Below are 20,947 nucleotides of genomic sequence, written 5' to 3'. Positions count from 1 at the left end.
CAGGGAGAAGGAAGTGCACAGCAAATCAAGTTTACTTTGCCTGTCATTTGATTTGTATTTCTAGAGCCAAGTTCTTTACTGAATTGCACTGCAGGCAATGCCATTAATTGCTCTTGGGGATATAAGTCAGTGCAGAATTAGGCCTCCATTCTTCTCTATAGAAACTCATTTGATGGTTAGTGTGTTACACATGGGCGTACTTTGCCCATTCTTAATGATTTCTATTAGACAGCTATTGAGAATGAGTTAAGCTACTCAACATCTTAGGGTATTTTATTGGACTCTTTTTGCTAAATGATCTTAGGAACCCCTAAGAGGATAGCTTATAAGATGCTTTTAAAAATAGGAATATTAACTTAAAAATAAGGACATTAGCTTGTTAATTTATGAGCTTCCCTAGAGGAGAGTTTGTTTATTTGATGGCAATAAATAAACTGGCTGTACAGTATAGATATCTCAGACCTCAGCAGGAGTCTTGGCAGCCATATAGAGAAATTTTTATATTCACATCAATTATATAAAGGGGGATATGTCCATTCTTCTCTTTATGGATTCAGATCATTAATATGGGGTTACAAGGAGCCCCTTCTCAGCTGTTATCATTAACATAACAGAACCTAGTTTGACAGGCATTTTTATCTTGGCTCCTGATTAAAGCAATTTAGCATTTATATATCTGGACCAAACACAGTGGCTGTTAGGTCCAAAATACACACAGGCACATGTACATGCATGTGGATATACACACAAACCCACAAGACAGACACACACATGCACGCACACATTCTTAAAATCACAGCCATTCCAGAATACTCCAGAAGGAACCAGATTTTTTAAGGAAAATGCTTTTTGTTCACATTTGCAAAAAGAAGTAACAAAGGGGATCAGTTGTTCTGAACCTTGTGGGTTAAGACTATGCCAAGGCATAACTGGTTGGTCTTCATTAAAATCTGTCATGATTGAAAAGCTGTTAAGACAGTGAATACTTAAGTACAATAGTCTAAAAATGCTACTGTGCTTATACCTCTTAACTTTTTCTTGTCCTCTAGACTATGGAATCACTGAACAGTGGCAAACCTTTCCTGCAAGCTTTCTATGTAGATCTTCAGGGAGTCATAAAAACCCTGAGGTATTATGCCGGTTGGGCAGACAAAATCCATGGAATGACCATTCCTGTAGGTAAGGGGTTTTAAAACACACGTATGCACCTAAACCTTCTCATGGCCAAATGGCTTAATAGATTACAGCTTCGTGAAAGGTAGAAGAGAACCTTGTTTTGGTCTTGCAGTGTGTAGTATGTTGCTGAGGCAGATGTTTAAAAGTCAGCAAGGGCTGGACTAGATGACCTGCTGTTGTTCTGCCCTACATGCACATCCCAAAGAGAGTTTTGCTTCTTTTGCATGTGTCCATCTGAGAAGGAGATAGCTCAATACCTACATTTAAATATTGCTACATTTATAAAAATGGATGCAGTATAAGCCTGACAAATACCTTGAAACACATGAAAATAGTGTTAGCTGCCTGTTTAAGAAATGGTATGCTTATGTATACATCCTGTTTATATATGTCGTCTTACTGCCTATGCAAATCATTTTACTTGGGACTAACACTGGATCCAAATTCATTTATACTTTGAGAGAGTTTGTAATGTAACTATAGATAACTGTACATACATATCAGATATATTTTGTATATATGCTTCTTCAAATTATTCAGTGGGATGAGTTTTACATTGTATGTATGAGATAAATCTTCATGAGTGCTGGGAAATTAGTTATTTTGCTCTTATTTTTTGCTAAGGAGATTTCAAGAAAAGAAAAAATACTTAGCATTCCTTTTATTTAACAAGTCTCTTCCTCCTGCCCCTCCCTCCCAGCTGTTTAACAAATACAGGCTGCATTTTCTGTTGTGAACATATTCATTTGCAGTCTGGACTAGATGTACCAACTGCTATAATTATGCAAAATGGCACATGATAGCAAAGAATGATTTTATGCAGGTGCAGTCATTAAGATAAATGTATTCATCTTTTACCTGCATAAAATAAATCTCTGGAAAAACAGTAAGGAAAACCAACATTTATTCTATGGATTCTTTCTGGCTTCATGGTGCACACTGTTCATTGCACATGCATGTTTATTACACTTTACTGAAGGAGACCAGGAGGGCACGCTCTCAAGTAAATGAATTTTGCTGTTGCCCATCTATTTCCATAAAATTTCATTATGTAACACGGTATCTGCAGTACACTAGCCTGCCTCTGTACAGCAAAGCACAAAACTATCAAAGTTAAGCAAGCAGATAAATTGAAAGTGTGGCCCCAAAATCTTCAGGAGGAAAACAGATCATGTAACTCTGCAGCGTTACTCATCATGGTGTTTCAGCTTATTAAAATTGCAGTGTGTACTGACTGATGTTTATCATCACTAGTATATTTTCACCAAATAAATGACAATATTAGTATTTCAGGTGTAGACTCTCTTGTAAGGACTCTTGAAGATTTCTACAGTCATTTAGGCTGACATTCATAAATCCTGGTTTTGCTGCTTGCACTTCACATTTCAACATGCAAAAGTGCAGAGCAGACCATAAATTCATACGTTCAGCAAATTTCCTGTTCCCTAATCCCCTTCTCCCTGGTCAGTGAATGCCTCCTTCTCACTCGTTAGCCCTGCAGGTACACAGAATTTAGGTCAGTCACCAAAAGGCATTGCCAAGTTAAGGACAATAAATACTCTCTGCTTATTCTTGTCCTCAAGTAGTGTATCAGATGAGAACCCTGATTTTTTTCAGTGAGGTGGGCTATGCTGGGGGAGCGGAAGGCACATTTTCAGCAGGCCTTCCTAAATGCAAACTTCAGTGCTAACACACACACTTATCAGTAGTGTAGAATCTAAGTCCATTCACAGATTTTCAGGGTATCAATTAGTTCTTCCTCTTGGTTTAACACTCCTCTGTATTCCTCCAGTTTCACACCATAAATTTGTCATTCTCATAAAGCTATTTTAGAGCAAGGCCAGTGTTAAACAATGGTGCTCTTTACATTCGCTTACCATCAGCTCATCAAAGGAAACCAAACAAGACAACAAAACCAAAATAAAACCCCTATGAAATCTCCTTCTTTTTCTGTTCAGTGTGCTAATAAATCTGAAACCTCCCAATCTTGCATCTGTTTCTGTTGAGGTTTTCTTTTCCTCTAAAATAAAAATAGGCAAGTGATAGACAAGTAGAAGAAGAACAGTGCGTTTTACAGTCACATTCCTTTTGGTCCCAGAGCTGCTAAAACCTTCAGACTGCCCTTTGCTTGCTCCCATGTGTAAAGACTTGATGATTTAAATTAAAACAGAATGAGGCTAGACTAGAAATGGTTAAACTAATAAACTGAATGCAAGCAAAAATGTATCTTTAAATCAATATATGATATGATACAGCTTAAAAAACCAACTCAGCTCTCCTCACCCCCTTGTTTGCTGCGTCCTGCTACATGAGGCATGTGACTGTATTATGATTGTTATGCAAATAAAATATCTGGAATAGAGAGTCCTGATGGAAATCTGAGCAAACACATCTGTGGAAGGTATTGCTGTCCCAAAGTGAAATCCCTGGATAAACGGGGCTTTCTTTCTGATTAAAAAATAAAAATCTTTGGGCCAGGTGCTAAGCAGCTGCAAATTATCTGGCTCTATTAGTATCAGTGAGGACTGAAGAATGCCAGTTTACATCAGCTGAGAATATTAAAAAAAGCCTTTTAAGACAAATTTTTAGATTGGATGTGGGATCAGACTGTCAGATCCTTCTCAGGCAATGTTCTTCTGGCTGCCAGCTAGTAGAAGGATAAGAGTAACAATCATCAGCAATAGCATCTTAGAATAAGTGTCATTAGCTTGACTTGTATAAACTAATCTTAAAACTCTAAAACGTTTTAAAAGTCTCCTATTTAATTTCTGAGCACAGGGGAGCTTTCTATGCTCACTGTTCTGAAAAAGTGATTCACTCCATCAATCTTGAGTTATTTTGCCATGGTAACAGCTTATTTTACATTATGGACAAGGCGGCTCTTAGATACATCTTTGGCCTGTCCAGAGGCATCTGAAGCTTCTGAATACCTTCAAGTCACATATGTTCACAAAGGTATTGTTAGAAAGCAACCTCAAAAATCCCATCTTAACAGTAAGTCTGTGGACGATGAACTTTGGAAGTAGGTGTCAAAAAGGGCAGCTGTCTAGAGTCTAGTGGAAGAAAGCAGGGCAAGCAACTCTGCATGGGAGGTATTGCTCTGCGGAAAGAATGTTCTGCCTACATTCGGTAGAATTAACCACCATTTGTCTGACTTGGCAAGCAGGTTCAGGTTATCTATAACTTTATGTTATGAAGCACGCAGACATGTGGCAATGATTATGCAGTGACAATCTAAAGTCAGACAGTGCTAACATAACTGTGTTACTGTTATGTTGTCACCATCCTTCTGGCTGAGAATCCACCTCTCACAGTACTACCAAGTACAAGCTGGTATTTTTAGCCGACTCTTCTATGTGCCTCTTGAGCACTTAGACAGTTTTGCCCGTATATACTTCTCTGTATTTTGACTTCTACTTTACTTCTGTCTGGTCTGATGATTCTTCCTATGGTCTGTGAACCACTGCTAGCGTCTGTGAAAGATAACCTAGAAAATCAAACTGATCATCTCAATTTGTGAAACAAATATTCTCATCTCCGCTGGGAAGTTGTTAAGCATCTAGAGATCAAAATGGTGCAATGACATTTTGTCAATGCAGAGCAAACTGACTGATCAGCTATTTTCTTCCTCCTTTTCCTGATGTGAATCTCTTCTCTCTCTCTCTCTCTCTCTCCCTACTTTATTTCCTCTGTTCTGTCCCTGGTTTTGGTTGCAGACTATTGTTACCTTTTTCATAATTATTCTGTATCTGGCCCCCAGCTGATGTATTAGCTACTCTAGCTCAGGTTTCTACTGGGCAAATCCTGTAAAGTAGATGTACAGAAATAAGCAGACGTGAAAATAAGTTATTTCTAATCAAATTCAAGTTGAAGTCTTTACTTAAACCCAAGAAGCTTTATGGATTAACCCATTAGTATTACCAGATGTATAGTACAGGACATTGCAGCAGGTTCCCAAAAGGTACTCTCCGTTGTGAAGTGAGGTCTTTCCCCGATATTGAACAAGGATAGCTGCAGCTCCAGACTGACTGGGGTAGAGGCCACAGCTGCCCACATGCTCTCACACCACATGAAGGAAAGCACATGCCCTGTGTCAGACAGTGACAATGGGAGCAAGAGCACTGTAATCTCTCCTCTTCTTCCTCCCCTCCTCCGTCTGACCATTGCCTATCCTGGTAAATCATCTCCTGTGATTGATCCTAAGCAACCTTCTCATCATTATCACATACTTAGTTGAAATGATTTTTCTAAGTAAAGAGATTCAGGTTTTTCTAGATGACCAAGCACTACAGGCCAAGGGGCACATTCAGCGCATGCCTTTAGCGTAGCCCTTCCCTCAGCTGTAGCCTCACTGAAAAACATTTGACCTAAATTCAGAGGTGGTTTGAGCCTGGGCTAGTTTATACAGCTACAAGACTCAATTTAGGTACAAAAGTGCTGTAAATCTACTTTGCACAGATGCAGGCCAAGCACACTAACAAAGCTGATGGTTAGACAATACCTTAACCGGTCCCCACACAGAGCAGGTCATTTTCCTGCTCTTTATAAATTGGGAAGAAACCTACCTCGTATCACAGCATGTATAACCTCAGCATGTACTCCCAGACCACAGGCAAGTGCTGAAGCAGCAACAACCGTGCAGCTTTGTGAAAGAGCATGAACTCCATCAGCCCCCATGACAGTCACTTATACCATCTGTGCAAAATGAGCCAGCAGAGAGGCCTGCCGCTCTGAGCAGGCCGTGCCATGTGAAAGGTTCCCACAGACCACAGGCCTGACCCCAAATCACAGATCTGTTTATTCCATGACCTGACTCAGGCTGCCCTGAGCTCAACAGTGCTTTAGTTAAGGACTGCAGATCTACCGTAGCACTCACTTTAATTAATGATACCTCTCACCCCTGGAGTTTTTTGCCACTTCTGTTCATCAGGATCTTAAAAATAATCACCAAATCAGAGAGTTAATTAAATAATTCCCTTTAGCCTCATACCATCCACACCTGCTGTTTGTGAACATGCAGTCTGCTCTTCCTGCATCTTTGTTGTTAGGATCTTTCTTAGTCCATATTCTTATTTCTGTCAAAAGTCCGGTGAGAAAAGCCCATAATTTCCAAGTTTCCAGTGACTTGGTCCCTTCATTTATTTATTCACCTCTACCTTGCCCAAAAGGTTTGTAAAAACTTTTCCTATTCTCCAGTGTCTTGTTTTCTAGCTGCATCCAACGTTTCCCCATCAACTTAAATTGACTGCCTATTTAGCTTGAGGCCATTTCTGATACAGGTCTTGTTCCACAAATCAGCTATCAGAGCATGGCTATATGATGACCCCTGTATTCTCCTTAGTGTTGTCTTCTGCAGTAAATTATGCTCAATTACACATCAGTCACAGGCTTCCCCTCTTCATTCCACATCTACAGTGCAGTGTATCATTCCTTCAAACTGCCTGTGTCTTCAATGGAAGATGAGTGAGATATATGTTACTCTATTATCCCACATCTGTTTGTATATATACCTTTATATTGCTGTGTTCCTGTCATGCCTTTCAGGAAATTGCCTTTGTGACTCTTCCTTCACTTCTCTTACCCTGAAATCAACAGAGGCCAGTAAGTGGCTTCCTTGCTACTGCCCTTTTTTGTGTGGTGCAGTTTGTCCTCTTTCCCAAGGAACAAAGCAGGTTACTTTCTGATGGGATGCCTGCTTCCTTTGTTCTATAGAAAGAACAATTAGGTTGCTCCTGAACCTAGGTTTCCCATGCTGGCTCATGAAAAAACATTTCCATGACTTCTTTATTTCTTTTACTGCCATCAAAGGCTGATCCTTAGAGCTTTTTCCCCCCCTCTATTTTTTTTTTTTGTTCTGCCAAGTCAAACTGCACTTGAGAGTAACCATGCTCATCTGTTTCAGATGGAGATTATTTTACATTTACAAGACACGAACCCATCGGAGTGTGTGGACAGATCATCCCTGTGAGTATCTCTACTAGCGCTTTCTATTTATTTTCATTTGAACCAGCTCTCTTTAAAGACACATAAAACATGGTCCTCTGCTATGTGTGTTTTCCATTACGAAAAAAGCTGAGCTCATATTGTTGACATATCTTTAACAGCCTCCCTGCAAATGCTTATTTGAACATGCTAATAGGGTTTAGGCTCTGTTATTAGGAGTTAAGTTCTCAAGTCATAGAATTCTCATGATTAAAACAAGCAAAGCAAAACACAGTGTTAATATGCTGTCAGTGGTTATGGATGTTCACACAACTTATGGAAAATTGATGCTTTGCTGTGGTAGTCTTTTTATTTATTTAGTTTTTACTGTGATTTAACAGGCTCCTCAGTTCCTGGGAGAATGTGATGCATTTTAATTCCATTCTTTCCTGCTATTTCTTTTACAAGGCTGGAGGAGAAAGGGAAACTCCAGGAGACATATCATTACAATTAACATTGTGTAGCTAATAAAAGACATGAAATGTTTGCTTTATTTGTTATGAGAGAGGAACACAGCATTTCATCAAATCTAGTACTCCCCCTACACCCCAATATACATCCTTAATATACTCTTGCTGAACACTGCATGGGAATTACACTGAGAAGCTAACTTTTTCGGGAGAACCAGTTAACTGGCTTTGGCAGAAATTTCAATGGGAGGCTCACATACAGCTATTAAAATATTGTGTGGAAGCTTTTATCCTTGACAAAGCACTGGGGAACTAATCAGGACATTCTCTGCAATTTTTGTTGATGTTGTTTTTTTATTTTGTTCATGTGAACCACAAAGCCACTAAACAGCAACATGCAGCAATTCCATTACAAGAGGAGCAGCCAGAAAAGATACTTCAACAATGTTAAGCCCTTTTTCCCTATTTATATTTGTTGTTATTTCATGTCTTTGTTAAGGGGTTGCTATTGTGTTTGACACTCCGTAGAAACTCAGAGAAACATGCAAACCACTCAGAGAGTCTGTGGCTACACCCGTCCTGCAAGCACCTACGCACTCTCCTAACTTGACTTGCGAGTGGTCCTTATGAATGAATAAGCTCTGTCCCCATTCTTCAGCCAAGCACATGGATAATGCAAAATGACAACCCCAACATCTAACCCCAAAGTTGCTGGACATCTCTTAAGCTTGCCTCATTGAGCTTAACTGACAGATCTGTTGAAGAAACTTGGCCATAGGCTAAAGATCATGCCAAAAGCAGGGTTTATTTAGTTTAGCTTTGTAAAACTCCTTGTTCAGGGTACCCAGCCATCTACCATACTTGTTTGTTCTTCCTCCAAGTTTGTCCTCCAGAACTTCAAAATGGCTTATGCATCTATTCTAACACTGCTGCTAATCTGTTACGTATTTTCTCCACAGCTACCAGTCACAGAGTACAGCCCCTGGGCCGCTGCATGCACTTAGCCATTACACTAGCAAATATGTTATTACAAAAATAAAATTAAACAGCAAGCCTAACACTAAACTCCTCATCCTCTTTCACATCCTAGCTTCCATCAAAACATATGCTCTTTGGCGGCTTTGTAGCATAAACAGGGCTATATACTACCCTCTAAAACTCTTCAGAGCAATACCCTTAGAAGTGCAGGCTGTCAGCACACTGTTGGCCCTATAGCTCCCCTCCCAGGTTTATATACTGGAGGTGGAATTAAAACATCACTTTGTCTCCAGAGTTTATAAACAACTGAGGGAGTAAAAAATTGGGTGTTCGGTGAAGGACAGACAGTTGTGTATTTTTTCAAGCTAGCCAGGGGCTAGAGAGATGTCCATGAGAGTGGCAGCTGATATGCATCAGGCAATAACATGTTCTGGCCAGTGGCTGACTCTTTGTGACTGATATTTTCTATTTTCTTTCCAAAGGAGATTACTGTATGCGTTTATAAGAGTGATTGTGCAAACGCAGTTATTTTATTACTCTGGCATTTCCACTGAAATCAGCGGGTCTATCCACTTAACCTGTTAGGATCAGGCCTTGATGCAGAAAGGCTTGTTAATCTTATCTTTATCCCCAACTTGTTTGTGCATCAAACTAATATAATTCACTACATCTGCTGCTGCAGTTAAATAAAGTTGAAATTACTGATGATACAAAATTTTATATCAGCAAAGAGTGTTTCTCAACTTTTTTTTTTTACTGTTCTTAACATGTTTCTAAGATCTTCCATATAAATTGCTCAGTAAGAAGTTTTCAAGAAAATGAAATTCTTTGACTGAGCATTGACATTTATGGTTTTTTTTATTGTAGCCCCATCAATTCAGGATTATATAATTTTGAGCATAAATGTTATATCTTAAGATGTATTCAGGGATTGGAAATTTACATCCAAAAATGCTTCAGCATGAACAAACATTTCTTTCCAAATGTATCAGAAGCAAGAACTATTTGTCATGGGGGAATTAAAAGTGCCAATTGCAAAACAGTAAATGAAATAAAAAGTTGTGACTAAAAAAATTAACAGATAACAGAAGATTCTTTTATGAAGACTGCAGGTGGGGGCTGTATTTCTTTGAACAGGAGAGAAAGAACTAAAAGGTCACTGTTGTTGCTTCCTTAATGGCAGTAATTAAAAAAAAAAAAAAAAATCCTTGCTTTGTGCTGGGAAAGATTTATGTTGAGGATCAGCCTGAGAAATAAGTGAGGTAGCAGCTTGACATCTTGAAAACAAAACACCACTGCAATATTTTTCCATCTATCAACTTTTATTTTTTCCTACAGTGGAACTTCCCCCTGCTGATGTTTGCATGGAAGATTGCTCCAGCTCTGTGCTGTGGCAATACAGTAGTTATTAAACCAGCAGAACAAACACCACTCAGCGCTCTCTATATGGGAGCCCTCATCAAGGAGGTAAGAATAATTGACAGGAATAATGTCTCTGTCTCTCCTTGTGGGGAAGGAACTACCAGCACATGCCTGCTTTAACGTGCTCTGTCAGTTTTCATAAATCATGCTTCCCTTCATTCATTCCTATTTTGACAGGCTGGCTTTCCACCAGGAGTTGTCAATATTTTGCCAGGATTTGGTCCAATTGTTGGTGCAGCCATAGCATCTCATGTTGGCATTGATAAAATTGCTTTTACTGGATCCACTGAGGTAAGAGGATTCATGGATATGTTACTGTAAAATGTGAGTAAATACTTAGGGAGATAGTATTAAGTCCTTGTGCTACATTTCTCACTGTCACTGAGTAAAAGAACTACATCTAAATAACAGCGGTCTGTCCTTCCCAGCTAAACTTATGTACCGCAGTACTTCCAAAGCAGAAATGGCTCCTTTCCTCTGGCCCCTGCTGTGCTCGGCACCTCGGCACAGGAGATATGCCTGGAAAAATATTGCTGGGATTTCCTGTGGGCTTATGAGGATGTGAATCACATGCAAGTAGGCAGAACATCCCGTGTGTATCACAGCACACATAAACGCTACTTTAGCATCCATAATTTGTGTATCTTGGCGTACTTGGGGAAAAGGGGAGAGGAAGGGGGCAAATTGGGGCAAATGTACTTCAACTTTGATGCTGCATTCAAGTATATTGAGGATGAGGAGGAGGTCTAAAAAGGAAGGAGTGCAGGGAGAAAAAGAGATTGTCCAAGGTGTCTGTTCCCAAAATGATGGAAAGAAGCTGGCCAGAAGATGAAGGGAGTCAGTTGTCTCCTGGATGCCAAAATGTCTTGCTATGAGTCAATGATGCAGATGTTACAGCGGAGGTTTGGTCTGAAGACGAAGGCTGTAATCTACAGAAAGAGTAACGAATCCCTCAAAACTCAGATTGTGTCTTGCTCTCAAATATGTGCAAAGCCAGCTGTTATCAGGGTTGGGGTGGGGATGATAGAGGTACTCCAGACTGAAGTCACAGGAGAAGGGGCCTTATCTCATCGTCTGAAGGCAGACAGAAAGGAATCTCAGTGGGAGTTTCAGGGCTGGTTATATTTAGAGAGTGCTAAACCCGGCCCTTTTCAATTCAAAATCTGACAAACTATTGTATGGAGGGAGCTAAACCCCAGGGATCCAGTCTCTCTTTGATATGTTTGACTCCCACTCGTGGCAGTGGGAGGCTTTATGCATCCCAGGGATACTGCTCTTCACAGTGAGTCAATTTGTTTTTGATTTGAGTTGATAAATTCACTGACCAAGCAGCCCTACTAGATATGTGTGGGTATCTCCCTGGTGGGCCCAGGGATTACAGAGACCAGCTCAATTATTTCAAATAAATTATTCTGGTGGAATTATCCTGTAATCGAGTTTGGAAGTCACCATACACGAGCCTAAATTACTAGTAAACTGTAGCTGCAGTCGTATGCCTAATTTCCACACACACAGTTGTTCTGCAATTACTATATGCCTGTACATGAATTTTTTATGGCAATTTTAGATTATAATACACACAGGTTACATTCTAAGTCAATGGCAACATCAGATTTCAGATTATTCTGTGGAATTACTCTAGTCATTACATCTCCTGTAACCAATTTATATTAGTATCCTGGAATATTGAAAACTTTAATATGAGCTGATTACCCCCCATACATTAAGTTGAAACAATTGTTTTCATAAAGATATGTGGTCTCTGTTTAAGATAAATATTCTATTATACAGGATGTTGCACTGTTTGGAGGAGGAAAAATACAGATGGGTTAGGTTTCAAAGTTGTCTTTTGTAGCCAAAATAAATTTTTATTGTAGTTCCAGACAGCTTTAGTTTTAATAGGCGTTTAAACTCAAAAGCTGTGGGTTTTATACTAACTCAGTGCCTACCTTTAAAAGCCTTACTAATAGGAAGTGAAAAGCATTACAGAGATGAAAAAGCAATTCTCTAAGAACCTAAAGCAAGAACAGATGGAACGTTTTAATGCAGAGTTAGTGTAAACTATTCCATATTGTTTCTGATTTCCTGTAACACTGAATTTTTGTAACAGCAAGTCAACATTGTAACGTTTTAAACACAATGCTGTGATATGAGCTGTACTATAGTGTCTTTGACTTCTCCAAAACAGATTTCAATTTCTAATGAAATAATAATGGAAATATTTTGTCTCTCTGGTCTTGTCTGAGGCATGTCAACTCGCGTGATGGGGATTTCCGATAGCCATCAGATATATAAATGCCATGATATTAACTTCCATTCCCCCATTTCATTCAGGTGCTAGTTAAGGCAGTTAATACTTTCAGCTTGAGCAAGTTAATGATAAAACCTGTCAGTACAAAAGCAAAAATCTTCAAGTTTAGATGTCCAAAGCACAGGTTTTTCTCAAGTTTGCACCAGGAGGTTCTTTTGGAAAAAAAATATAAATTCTTTACTTTTAAAGTATATACTTATGGCTAATGAAAACTCCCCATTTGCCTGTAAAAATCACAAAAAACAGGCTATTATTATCTATTTCCTGCAAAGATTTTTGAAAGGCAGAAAACAGGCTGCTCTTCCTACGAAAAATTTAATGCTAATGTTTTCCAAAATGTGCAGAACCCAATCCATAGAAGTATGAGCCAAAAGGCCAAGTTCATGACCTTAACTCAATAAAGCCTGACATAGCCACACCAAAGATCCATCCAGCCTAGCACCTTATCTTGCAACATGACCAGTAACAGATGCTTACAGAAGAAGAGAGCATGTGTAGAGTGATCCTTTCCTTGCTGTAGCCTCACAGCTTCTGGTAATCAACAATTTAAAGACTTCCTGAGCCCAAAAGTGCATGTGGACAATTGTATTTAATAGCAACCAATGGCCTTGTCATCCATGCATTAGTCCAGTACCTCTTGAAACTCCTGACTATTGTAAGGCCTCAAGCCCATGCCTATGCAGTGACAACACATAAATGACTTCTAATTTATGATACTGATTTCTGATGCTGGTCCAGTTTGCACTCTCTTTTCTGTTTCTTAGATTCTCTAGTGCTTTGAAAATTGTTTTAAGGACTACTATTTACTTTGCACACACTCCCCTCCCAAATAATACGTGAAAAATCGTAAAGAGCTCTTTTTCTGTGGTAGCATCACTGTTTGATTTCACTTCTCTCCCTCCTTCCTTCTGACCCCTCCTTTTATGGGTTAGCTCATGCACATTAAAAGAGTAGTCTGCCAACTCTTTCATCCCTTAGCCTGCCTGCTTCTTATGAAACACCCTCCTATGGATCACCTCCTCTCCCAGTCTGCTAGTGCATGGCTCTCAAAACTCTTCCCTCCACAGCTCACTAGGAAGGGTTCTGCAGACACCGGCAGGCTATGAATTTCACTTTGACAACTGTCACACTGAAAGAAAGAAAATAATCCTGAGTATGAAAGCAAGCCTAAAAATACTGTGTCTTCTTAGATTCCAGCAGCTTTCTTGGCTTTTCTGCTTGCTTTGGTTCATACTCTTCAGCAGCTTGTTTGGTATGGGTATTTTAACAAAAGTGTTTATTTTTACTGTGGTTTTTTTAGTGAACCAGGGCTAATCCATGATTCTCCTTAATTACGTCAATCTCCTCTCAGGCTTCACTGACACATTTTTTTCCTCATCTTCCACAATCAGGTGAAACTTAAACTGCCAAAACCAATCTTTCTTCCAGCCACTCTGACCATGTCAACACTTGCTCCTATCCCTTTCCTACCTTCTCTTGAAAGCCCATAATCAATTTAAATATCTCATTACGTCTTACTGTATTTCTCCTTGATCTTTCTGGTTCCTAGCTATAGGGTGAAACTCTCACTCCCCAGGACCTTGGGAGTGGTTCTGTAAAGCTCAGCTATCTCCCACGCTATCCCAGTTGTTCACTATACATGCCTTTCCCTTTCACTCTGCCCCTCTCTGCCTCAGCTTCTTCACTGTTTCATGTATTCCTGTCTATTTGAGTTCCTTTTAAAAAATTACTAGCAACAATTTAATTAAAATAAAACTCAGTCATTTATATTTTCTGAGCTTAAGAACAAATCCAAACTCAGGATGTCTGGCTGACCCATGTGTCTGCTGTTGGGCTGCAGAGCTTAGAAGTACAGGAGAGGTTATACAAGTCTCTTTGCTTCCCCAGTTAAATGAACAGTGGACCTTGGAAATAAATTATTTCCAAGACAAATGCTGATGAGGGGACAATTTTCACACATATCAGAAATGCAGAGAGGTTCTTCATATTACCTTCTTATTTTCTGAAAGAACTTTTGCTAAGTAGCAAAGGTGAGAGGCCTTGGAACAGCAGAGAAAAGCAGCCATCAGAAGCTGCTTTACTCTTCATTTGCCTTTACTGCCACTCAAATCTGTGAATTCAGTTACAGGCTTTGCAAATACAGCCATTTTGACTGCTGTGAGCTGTCTGGCCATGTCTGTATACGTGTGCTCCATTTGAATGGGAACTGCATACCCATAAGTTCCGGGTGCACATGGAATAGTTGGGTGCAGTATGTTCTGGGCTTAAGTTTAGAGATGATTATGGAGAACAAGAATTTATACATTTAAAAATATGTGCATTTAAAGCACTGGCTGGATTAAAAATTATATTTTGCGTGTTGCAAAAGTTTAATGAGTTCTAATAACTTCTGTTCAAAAATGAATGTGTTACTTCCAAATCAGAGTGGCTTACAACTCTCTCCAGTTGTTAAACGCTCTCAAGATGAGAATTATAGATAGCACACAAAACATTTGAAGCCCTGGCCAACAAGAAATGTATCCTAAGTGGCTGGTTTCCACTTTGTTCAAACTATGACCCATTAAAATGCAGACAGATTAAAGATAGGATTCAGGTCTGTGTTCATGCAGTTCTGTAGAGTAACCCAAATAAATATCCAACAAATTGGTTTGGATGCCTGTGTAAACAAAAGGTCTATAAACAACTGCAATAAACCCCAGCAAAAGAGTCTGCATTTTGCTTGGCAGAATGTTTTCTTTATGCACTTAGATTAACAAACCATGATCTCATCATTAGTCAACAAGATACTAGAGAGACCATCAAAGCAAACTACAGGAGAGTCGAGATTGATTCATGCCAAACAAATGTTTGTAGCTAACAGCTGTATTACCACTGATTCTAATTTACTCAGCAGGATTCTCCTTTCATTTCTGAAGTGAGATGAATGTCACAATGCATGATGTAGACAGAATGTCTAGCTACTGCACAAGCAACGAGTTGTGTCAGCTCTCCTGGATCACACAATCTCTTGCTGGTTTTGGATATCATGAAGAATTACATCCTGGCATTTTCTACTTTAGCAACAAGAATCCCAAAGGTGATTTGACCTGTTCTGAGAAGTCTGTTAGCTTACCATGCTACAAACATGCCCTGTTCAAAATAAGGAGGATTTAGGGAGGCTACATTATCATTCATTCCTGCTTCTGATATTTTTTATCATATTTTGGACAGCTTGTGCCTCCTGAATGAAAAGTAGTTGTTTCACTTTTCCTCCTTTGGTGTTTTTGGTAGAATTTAGGGAGCTGTCCTTGGACAACTGTTGTGCCTCTTTGCCTATAAAAGATACATGTCAAAAGGATTTGCCTTCTTAAAACTGAAACAAATAGGGTGGTGTATTAGCCCTGTCAAAGTTAAGAGTTTAGCCATGGACTTCCACAGGGCCAGGATTTAAATCAAGGAACGAATGAGCCATTTATAGCTTAGGATTCTCTCCAGGAATTTCTGTTTGGGATTGCCTTTTTACTTGTGCTGCACTATTCACTATGTTCTTTTCAGGGCTGCTCCTCACAGAGGGCATTGCATAGTCAAATAAAGCTGTTCTTCTTCATGTCAGTATTTCAAAATTTACTTGTCTTTACTGGAGACACACCTTGAACATGCCATGCAGTCCTAAAATGTTTCTCAGAAAGATTTTTGCATACAATCTGGAATTTTAAAAAAATCAGACAAAGTAAGCAGCAGCATGGGTTTGAAGGTTTTGCCAAAACACTGACATTCAGTGCCTCAATAGCTGAAGAGAGAAAACTGCAATTCCAAAAAACATAAAAAATTTCTGTCTGATCATACCATCTCCCCAAAACTTAATCAATCTCTTGTAACTTAAAACACTTACTGTTCTTCAGATATTCTCTCAATATCCCAAGAAAGGTATAATAGCGAAGATGGGCAGCCCAGTTAACTAAAATGCCTAAGTAACTGAAGATGTATGTCTCCTCTGTCAAATTTTGCACTGTTCATGGAATCTTTTAATCTACATAGCTTCCTGTGCAGTCTTACCTTCACAGTCTTGTCTCTGGCAGTGTGCTAGAAAACTACCTGCTGTTCAGCCAGACTGCTGTTCCCTTACATTCAGGTGTTCCCTAATGATTTAACGTGTATCTGTGATCAAAGGAAGGTTCAGAGCAGAGGAGAAGCCAGGCATTCTGAGAGAGCTGTAGAGGAAGTATCACAAACCTTGGAGGTTTGCTTTTGACTAATGAGACTTCCAGTGCTTTAACAGTAACAGGCAAACCTACCTGTACCATTTAGAAACATTGATTTCTGTCTGAAAACAGAAAATTAAGAGAACATGAAAGGCCGCAGACTGTTTTGAATTTCTGCACAAAGTATTTAAAATGTGACTGCATAAGCCTCCTCTTGAAAGAGACATTAAACTTCCAAACACAGAAGGCATAAATAAGCAACAATCAAATGCTTTATATCATGATACACTCTTAATGCCTAATGTCATATAGTTCACAGTCCAGAAACAAGACTCTTCCAGGACTATTCTTCAAATAGCTTTTTTGCACAGGGGTGCCGCAAAATGCTTCTTCAATCTTTTTTGTTGTTGTTGTTCTGAATAACAAATTGTTTTCTTTGAGATGGGCCAAATTACATCTGCCTCACCCTCCATGCAGCTTACAAGGTTATGGTACTTCACAAGCTATCCAGGGATACTCCTGATATCAATCTTGAAGCCTATTCAAAACAAGGATGGGGAGTCAGGGCTTTCTCTGCCAACATTCCTGCTGAATAATCACACAGCTCCATTATCTGTGGGGGAGTCCTCTCTTCCAGTGTTCCCTCGCAAGGCTGTACTGCCTATTGGGAGCTCACAGATATAGCTGAGAGACACCACAGGAAGCATGTACTGAAAGACCATACAGATTGCAGCACTATCACTTATCCCTTTCATGCTGTCTTTCTCCATAAAGAGAGGGTCAGTCACAAAAGGCTGCCTTTGTCACTAAATAATCACAGCACTGGTGCCTTCTCTAAGACTTTTTTCAACCTGTAAGTGCATAGGGCACAATAGGAGCACAGTGAACAAAAATGCTGAGCAGCATGAGCCCTACCATCCTGATGTCTACACTGATTTCTAACAAGAAGGACAGTGAAGCTGTCTGTTAAGTTTATACTTTGACAACAACCTCTTTGTCTTAACAATACTCTGGACAATACTCTTCCAAATTAACACCATTGTCTCCAAGCTCTTTGGACTTTAATATTTGCCATATACATAATATTTGGACTTTGCATATTTACCAATCACTTGGTTGCACAGAATCCTTTCAAAATCTTTACTTATATGGACAAAAGAGTTTTGACATTAAAAAGTGGTAGAATGGAAGGCGGAGAGATGGTGGGCTGGACACATTGCTCTGGCTTCCTTGGTCTGTTCTGCTCTTTGTGAATTTTTGAGGGGAAATAGGTGGTTGTTGTTCTTTGAGAGAGGGAGGTTCAAGGCAGTGAGGGTGTGAATGGCATTGGCTGGCACTGGCTATAAACACAGCACTCTCACTGGTTTCCAGTGTACATTTTCAGCACAGTTTGAGAGATTGGAATTTCCAGATGACGTGCTCAATGTATGTGTTGGGGGTGGAGGGCAAAAAGGGTCCTTCTTTTTCATGTTCACTTCTGGCTGTCAGTCAAACATAGCAATAAAATCAGCTCCAATTAAGGGGATATGCAAGGAATTTCATGATAATGTCAACACTCCATTCCATCAATACAGGGGTAAAGAAGCTAATTTTTTTTTTAATTTTTTTTTAAGAAATAACCTCAGTCACACTCGACTGTGGTATCACCAGATAAACAGTTAATCACAAAAGTACATGAAGTGGTTGACAATTCCCTCATTATACTGTGGGGTTTTTGCTTTGTTTTTTCTGTGGGGGCCCTGGTTTCTGTTTCATTTGCTTTCTGATTACTCCAGTGCTGACTTAACTTTCTCTAGCAGACTGCCTTCAGTTCTCTAAGAGGTTCAGCTCCTCATCCATTAACCCCTTACGGCAGGGAATCTCACTCACCTGACCTTAGAAATAGAAAACAGCTAGAGACCAGAGTACTACATGGAAAAAAAGTCCAGCTCTGGACTCACTCCCATCTCACTTCACATCTAACTTTCTGTGTGACCTTAAAACATGTCCCAGTTAAAAGAAAGCACTTATCAAGGTTCTCAAGCTTCTCAATATTCAATAGATACTTTTAATCCTGTGTTTTACCATGTAGAGGCCTAAATCTACCTGTGATTACTTCCTTAGCTGCAAAATGGGCATAGTTACACTGCAACAGTATAAAATCTGATCTATTTTGGATTCATTGATCCAGGGAGGGGAGAATTTCCAGGGAGCACGTTTTCCAGGGAAATGTCAAATACGTAGCTGTCAGATTGCTACCCCATTTAATGTACCCTCATGTTTCTTGGCAAGATCTGCAATTTGCGGCTGCTCCAGCCACAGGGCTGCATTCTGCTCCAGCTGACCCCACAATCTACAAAGACATTTTGGAGGTGCCTTTGACCCCCTCAACCCATATTAAGATTATCTGTGGTGCAGCTGAGGGTCAGGTCTGGGATGGTGCTTCTGTTAACTTCTTGTCCTACTTGGTATTCTGCTGTGTGCTGTTAACCCTGCAGAAAAGGCTGACGATTTCATCAGAACTTGACATATTCTGGATCATGATTTAATGGTCAAATTACTTAAACCTTTGGGCACTGAAAACTGTATTTTGAAGAGAACAAATGCCCTCCTACAAACAGGTTGGCTAGCAGTTTAGTAACTACAAGTAGTAAGAGTGAAATAAATTCTAAAAGCAGTGATCATCTGGGGTAACTAACACCTGGACTATATAAAGAAGTATGATAGCAGTTATTGCTAATGAATAGTAATAAGCTTAACACATGCTTAATATATACTCAGATGTCAGATCTATTTTTTCCCACTAAAAATTATATAACTAAACCTCTTAATAATAGTATGTAAAACTTTGTGAACATGCCACTAGTTTGGATGGAAGTAATTCTACTTACACCAGTTTCAGATTTTTAATTCAGCCCTCCTAAAGCACCCTAAAAGAAAGCCCCAAGCAGTTTTAGCATAGATACAATTGGGTGAAGGGTACAAACACTTTGTACTGTGCCTTATCCCCTCTCAATTTCTAGAAAAAAAACCTGGAAAGCTGTCCACTGCTGATGAGAATCTGTTTGGATCGAAGAACCTGCTGGATTATTTAAAGCTCTGTTCCAGTGATAGCCAACACTGGCTGTTAAAGTGAACTGTGTAACTACATTCCCTGTAAAATGTGTCTCCATTTCCTTTCAGGTTGGGAAGCTGATCCAAGAAGCAGCTGGAAGGAGTAATTTGAAGAGAGTTACACTGGAGCTGGGTGGGAAAAGCCCAAACATTATTTTTGCAGATGCTGATTGTAAGTCAGCACTTCCATATTTTTCTTGAAAGCGTGTTTGTGTGGTGCCTGGGTTTTTTTTTTCATTTTAGGGCATATCTTTTGTACAAAGTGAAATGGACCAATATAGCTGTATCTAATTGCACTTTTTAATGTTACAGAAGCAGCCTACAGTGTGGTATTTTTTATAAAAAGACAAGATTTGAACCCAGATTCATAGACAAAAAGAAAACAGAAAAAAATTATAACCAAGCATATAGGAACGGTGTTATTCACAGTCATGTTCCCATACACATTTGTCATCCTAAACTCTGCAGCAAGGTGGTTTAGTGCTTTAAGTCTGCAAATTCTGTGATTTTTTTGCCTTGCAGCAGTTATAAAAAGGGAGGGCTTCAGTTTACACTTGAGTTGCTAATCTAGTCAGCGCAGTATTCCTTTGTTAAGCTGTTTTGATAGTAGTTATAAATGGAGACTATTCCATTTTTTAGATTTTCACAATTTAAGCATTGTGTATTGAAATATCCTCATTGCCACTGTCAGCAGGGAGCTGAAGATTTTGGCAGCTGGATGATGTTGTGCAGCTGAGATTTTTGGCACCTGAGAAGGTACAGGACAGCCGTTTAGGATAGGATAAAAACACAAACTGGAAGTTTCTGCTTAAATGATCAGCAATGAAATAGTTAAAAATGTTGATATCTAAATTGTCAGCAGGAGGTTTTGAAGTTAACACCCCATTAAGATGAATGGGACAGTTCATACCTTGCTTTGAGCTATTGTTTCAGGCTGTGCGCAGGCACACTGTACTCACTGCATTTTCTGAGAACTTTGTAACCTAAATAAATAGGCATATAAGGATTTGGTCTTCCCCCTTAAAAGGGGAAAGTGAATAGAAGAATGATTCTGAATAGTACGAATTACAGGAGTTGGTTACAATCCTATATTCATTTTCAAAACTTACCAATGTCTGAAAGACTAGGGAAAGCTTGAGAACTTTCAGCAGCTTTTCCACATAGAAACGTTTTACCAAGTTGGGGATCTAAATTACAGCCACAGTCATCCTGGTAAGCTAAAAAGGCTCCTGTCAACTGGAGCCAGATGTAGATGTTACAGCCTTCTACCCCAGTTACTCATCTCCATCTCCCACCAGAAATCATGACATCTCAAATGTCCCTAACCTACTAACTCAGACTGGATCACCTGAACACTTCTAGTAGAGTAATAGATGCTGGGGGCAGGTCTGTGT

General features: G+C 39.4%; 1 protein-coding gene across 5 annotated transcripts in view; it reads left to right on the top strand.

Moving 5' to 3' along the window:
* Positions 1-20,947, top strand: part of ALDH1A2 (aldehyde dehydrogenase 1 family member A2) — a 58,988-nt gene that overhangs the window by 26,728 nt on the left and 11,313 nt on the right. For all 5 annotated transcript variants that reach the window (XM_076348278.1, XM_076348277.1, XM_076348274.1 and 2 more), the window contains exons 4-8: positions 1,050-1,179; positions 7,079-7,140; positions 9,885-10,013; positions 10,146-10,259; positions 19,623-19,725. In XM_076348278.1, coding sequence (XP_076204393.1) covers positions 1,050-1,179; positions 7,079-7,140; positions 9,885-10,013; positions 10,146-10,259; positions 19,623-19,725 — 538 coding nt within the window. The remainder of the gene's footprint in view (positions 1-1,049; positions 1,180-7,078; positions 7,141-9,884; positions 10,014-10,145; positions 10,260-19,622; positions 19,726-20,947) is intronic.

The sequence above is a fragment of the Aptenodytes patagonicus genome, chromosome 10, assembly GCF_965638725.1.
Source record: "Aptenodytes patagonicus chromosome 10, bAptPat1.pri.cur, whole genome shotgun sequence".
Taxonomy (NCBI): Eukaryota; Metazoa; Chordata; class Aves; order Sphenisciformes; family Spheniscidae; genus Aptenodytes; species Aptenodytes patagonicus.
Note: the sequence above shows the minus strand (reverse complement) of the source record. Positions and strands in the feature narration are given on the sequence as shown.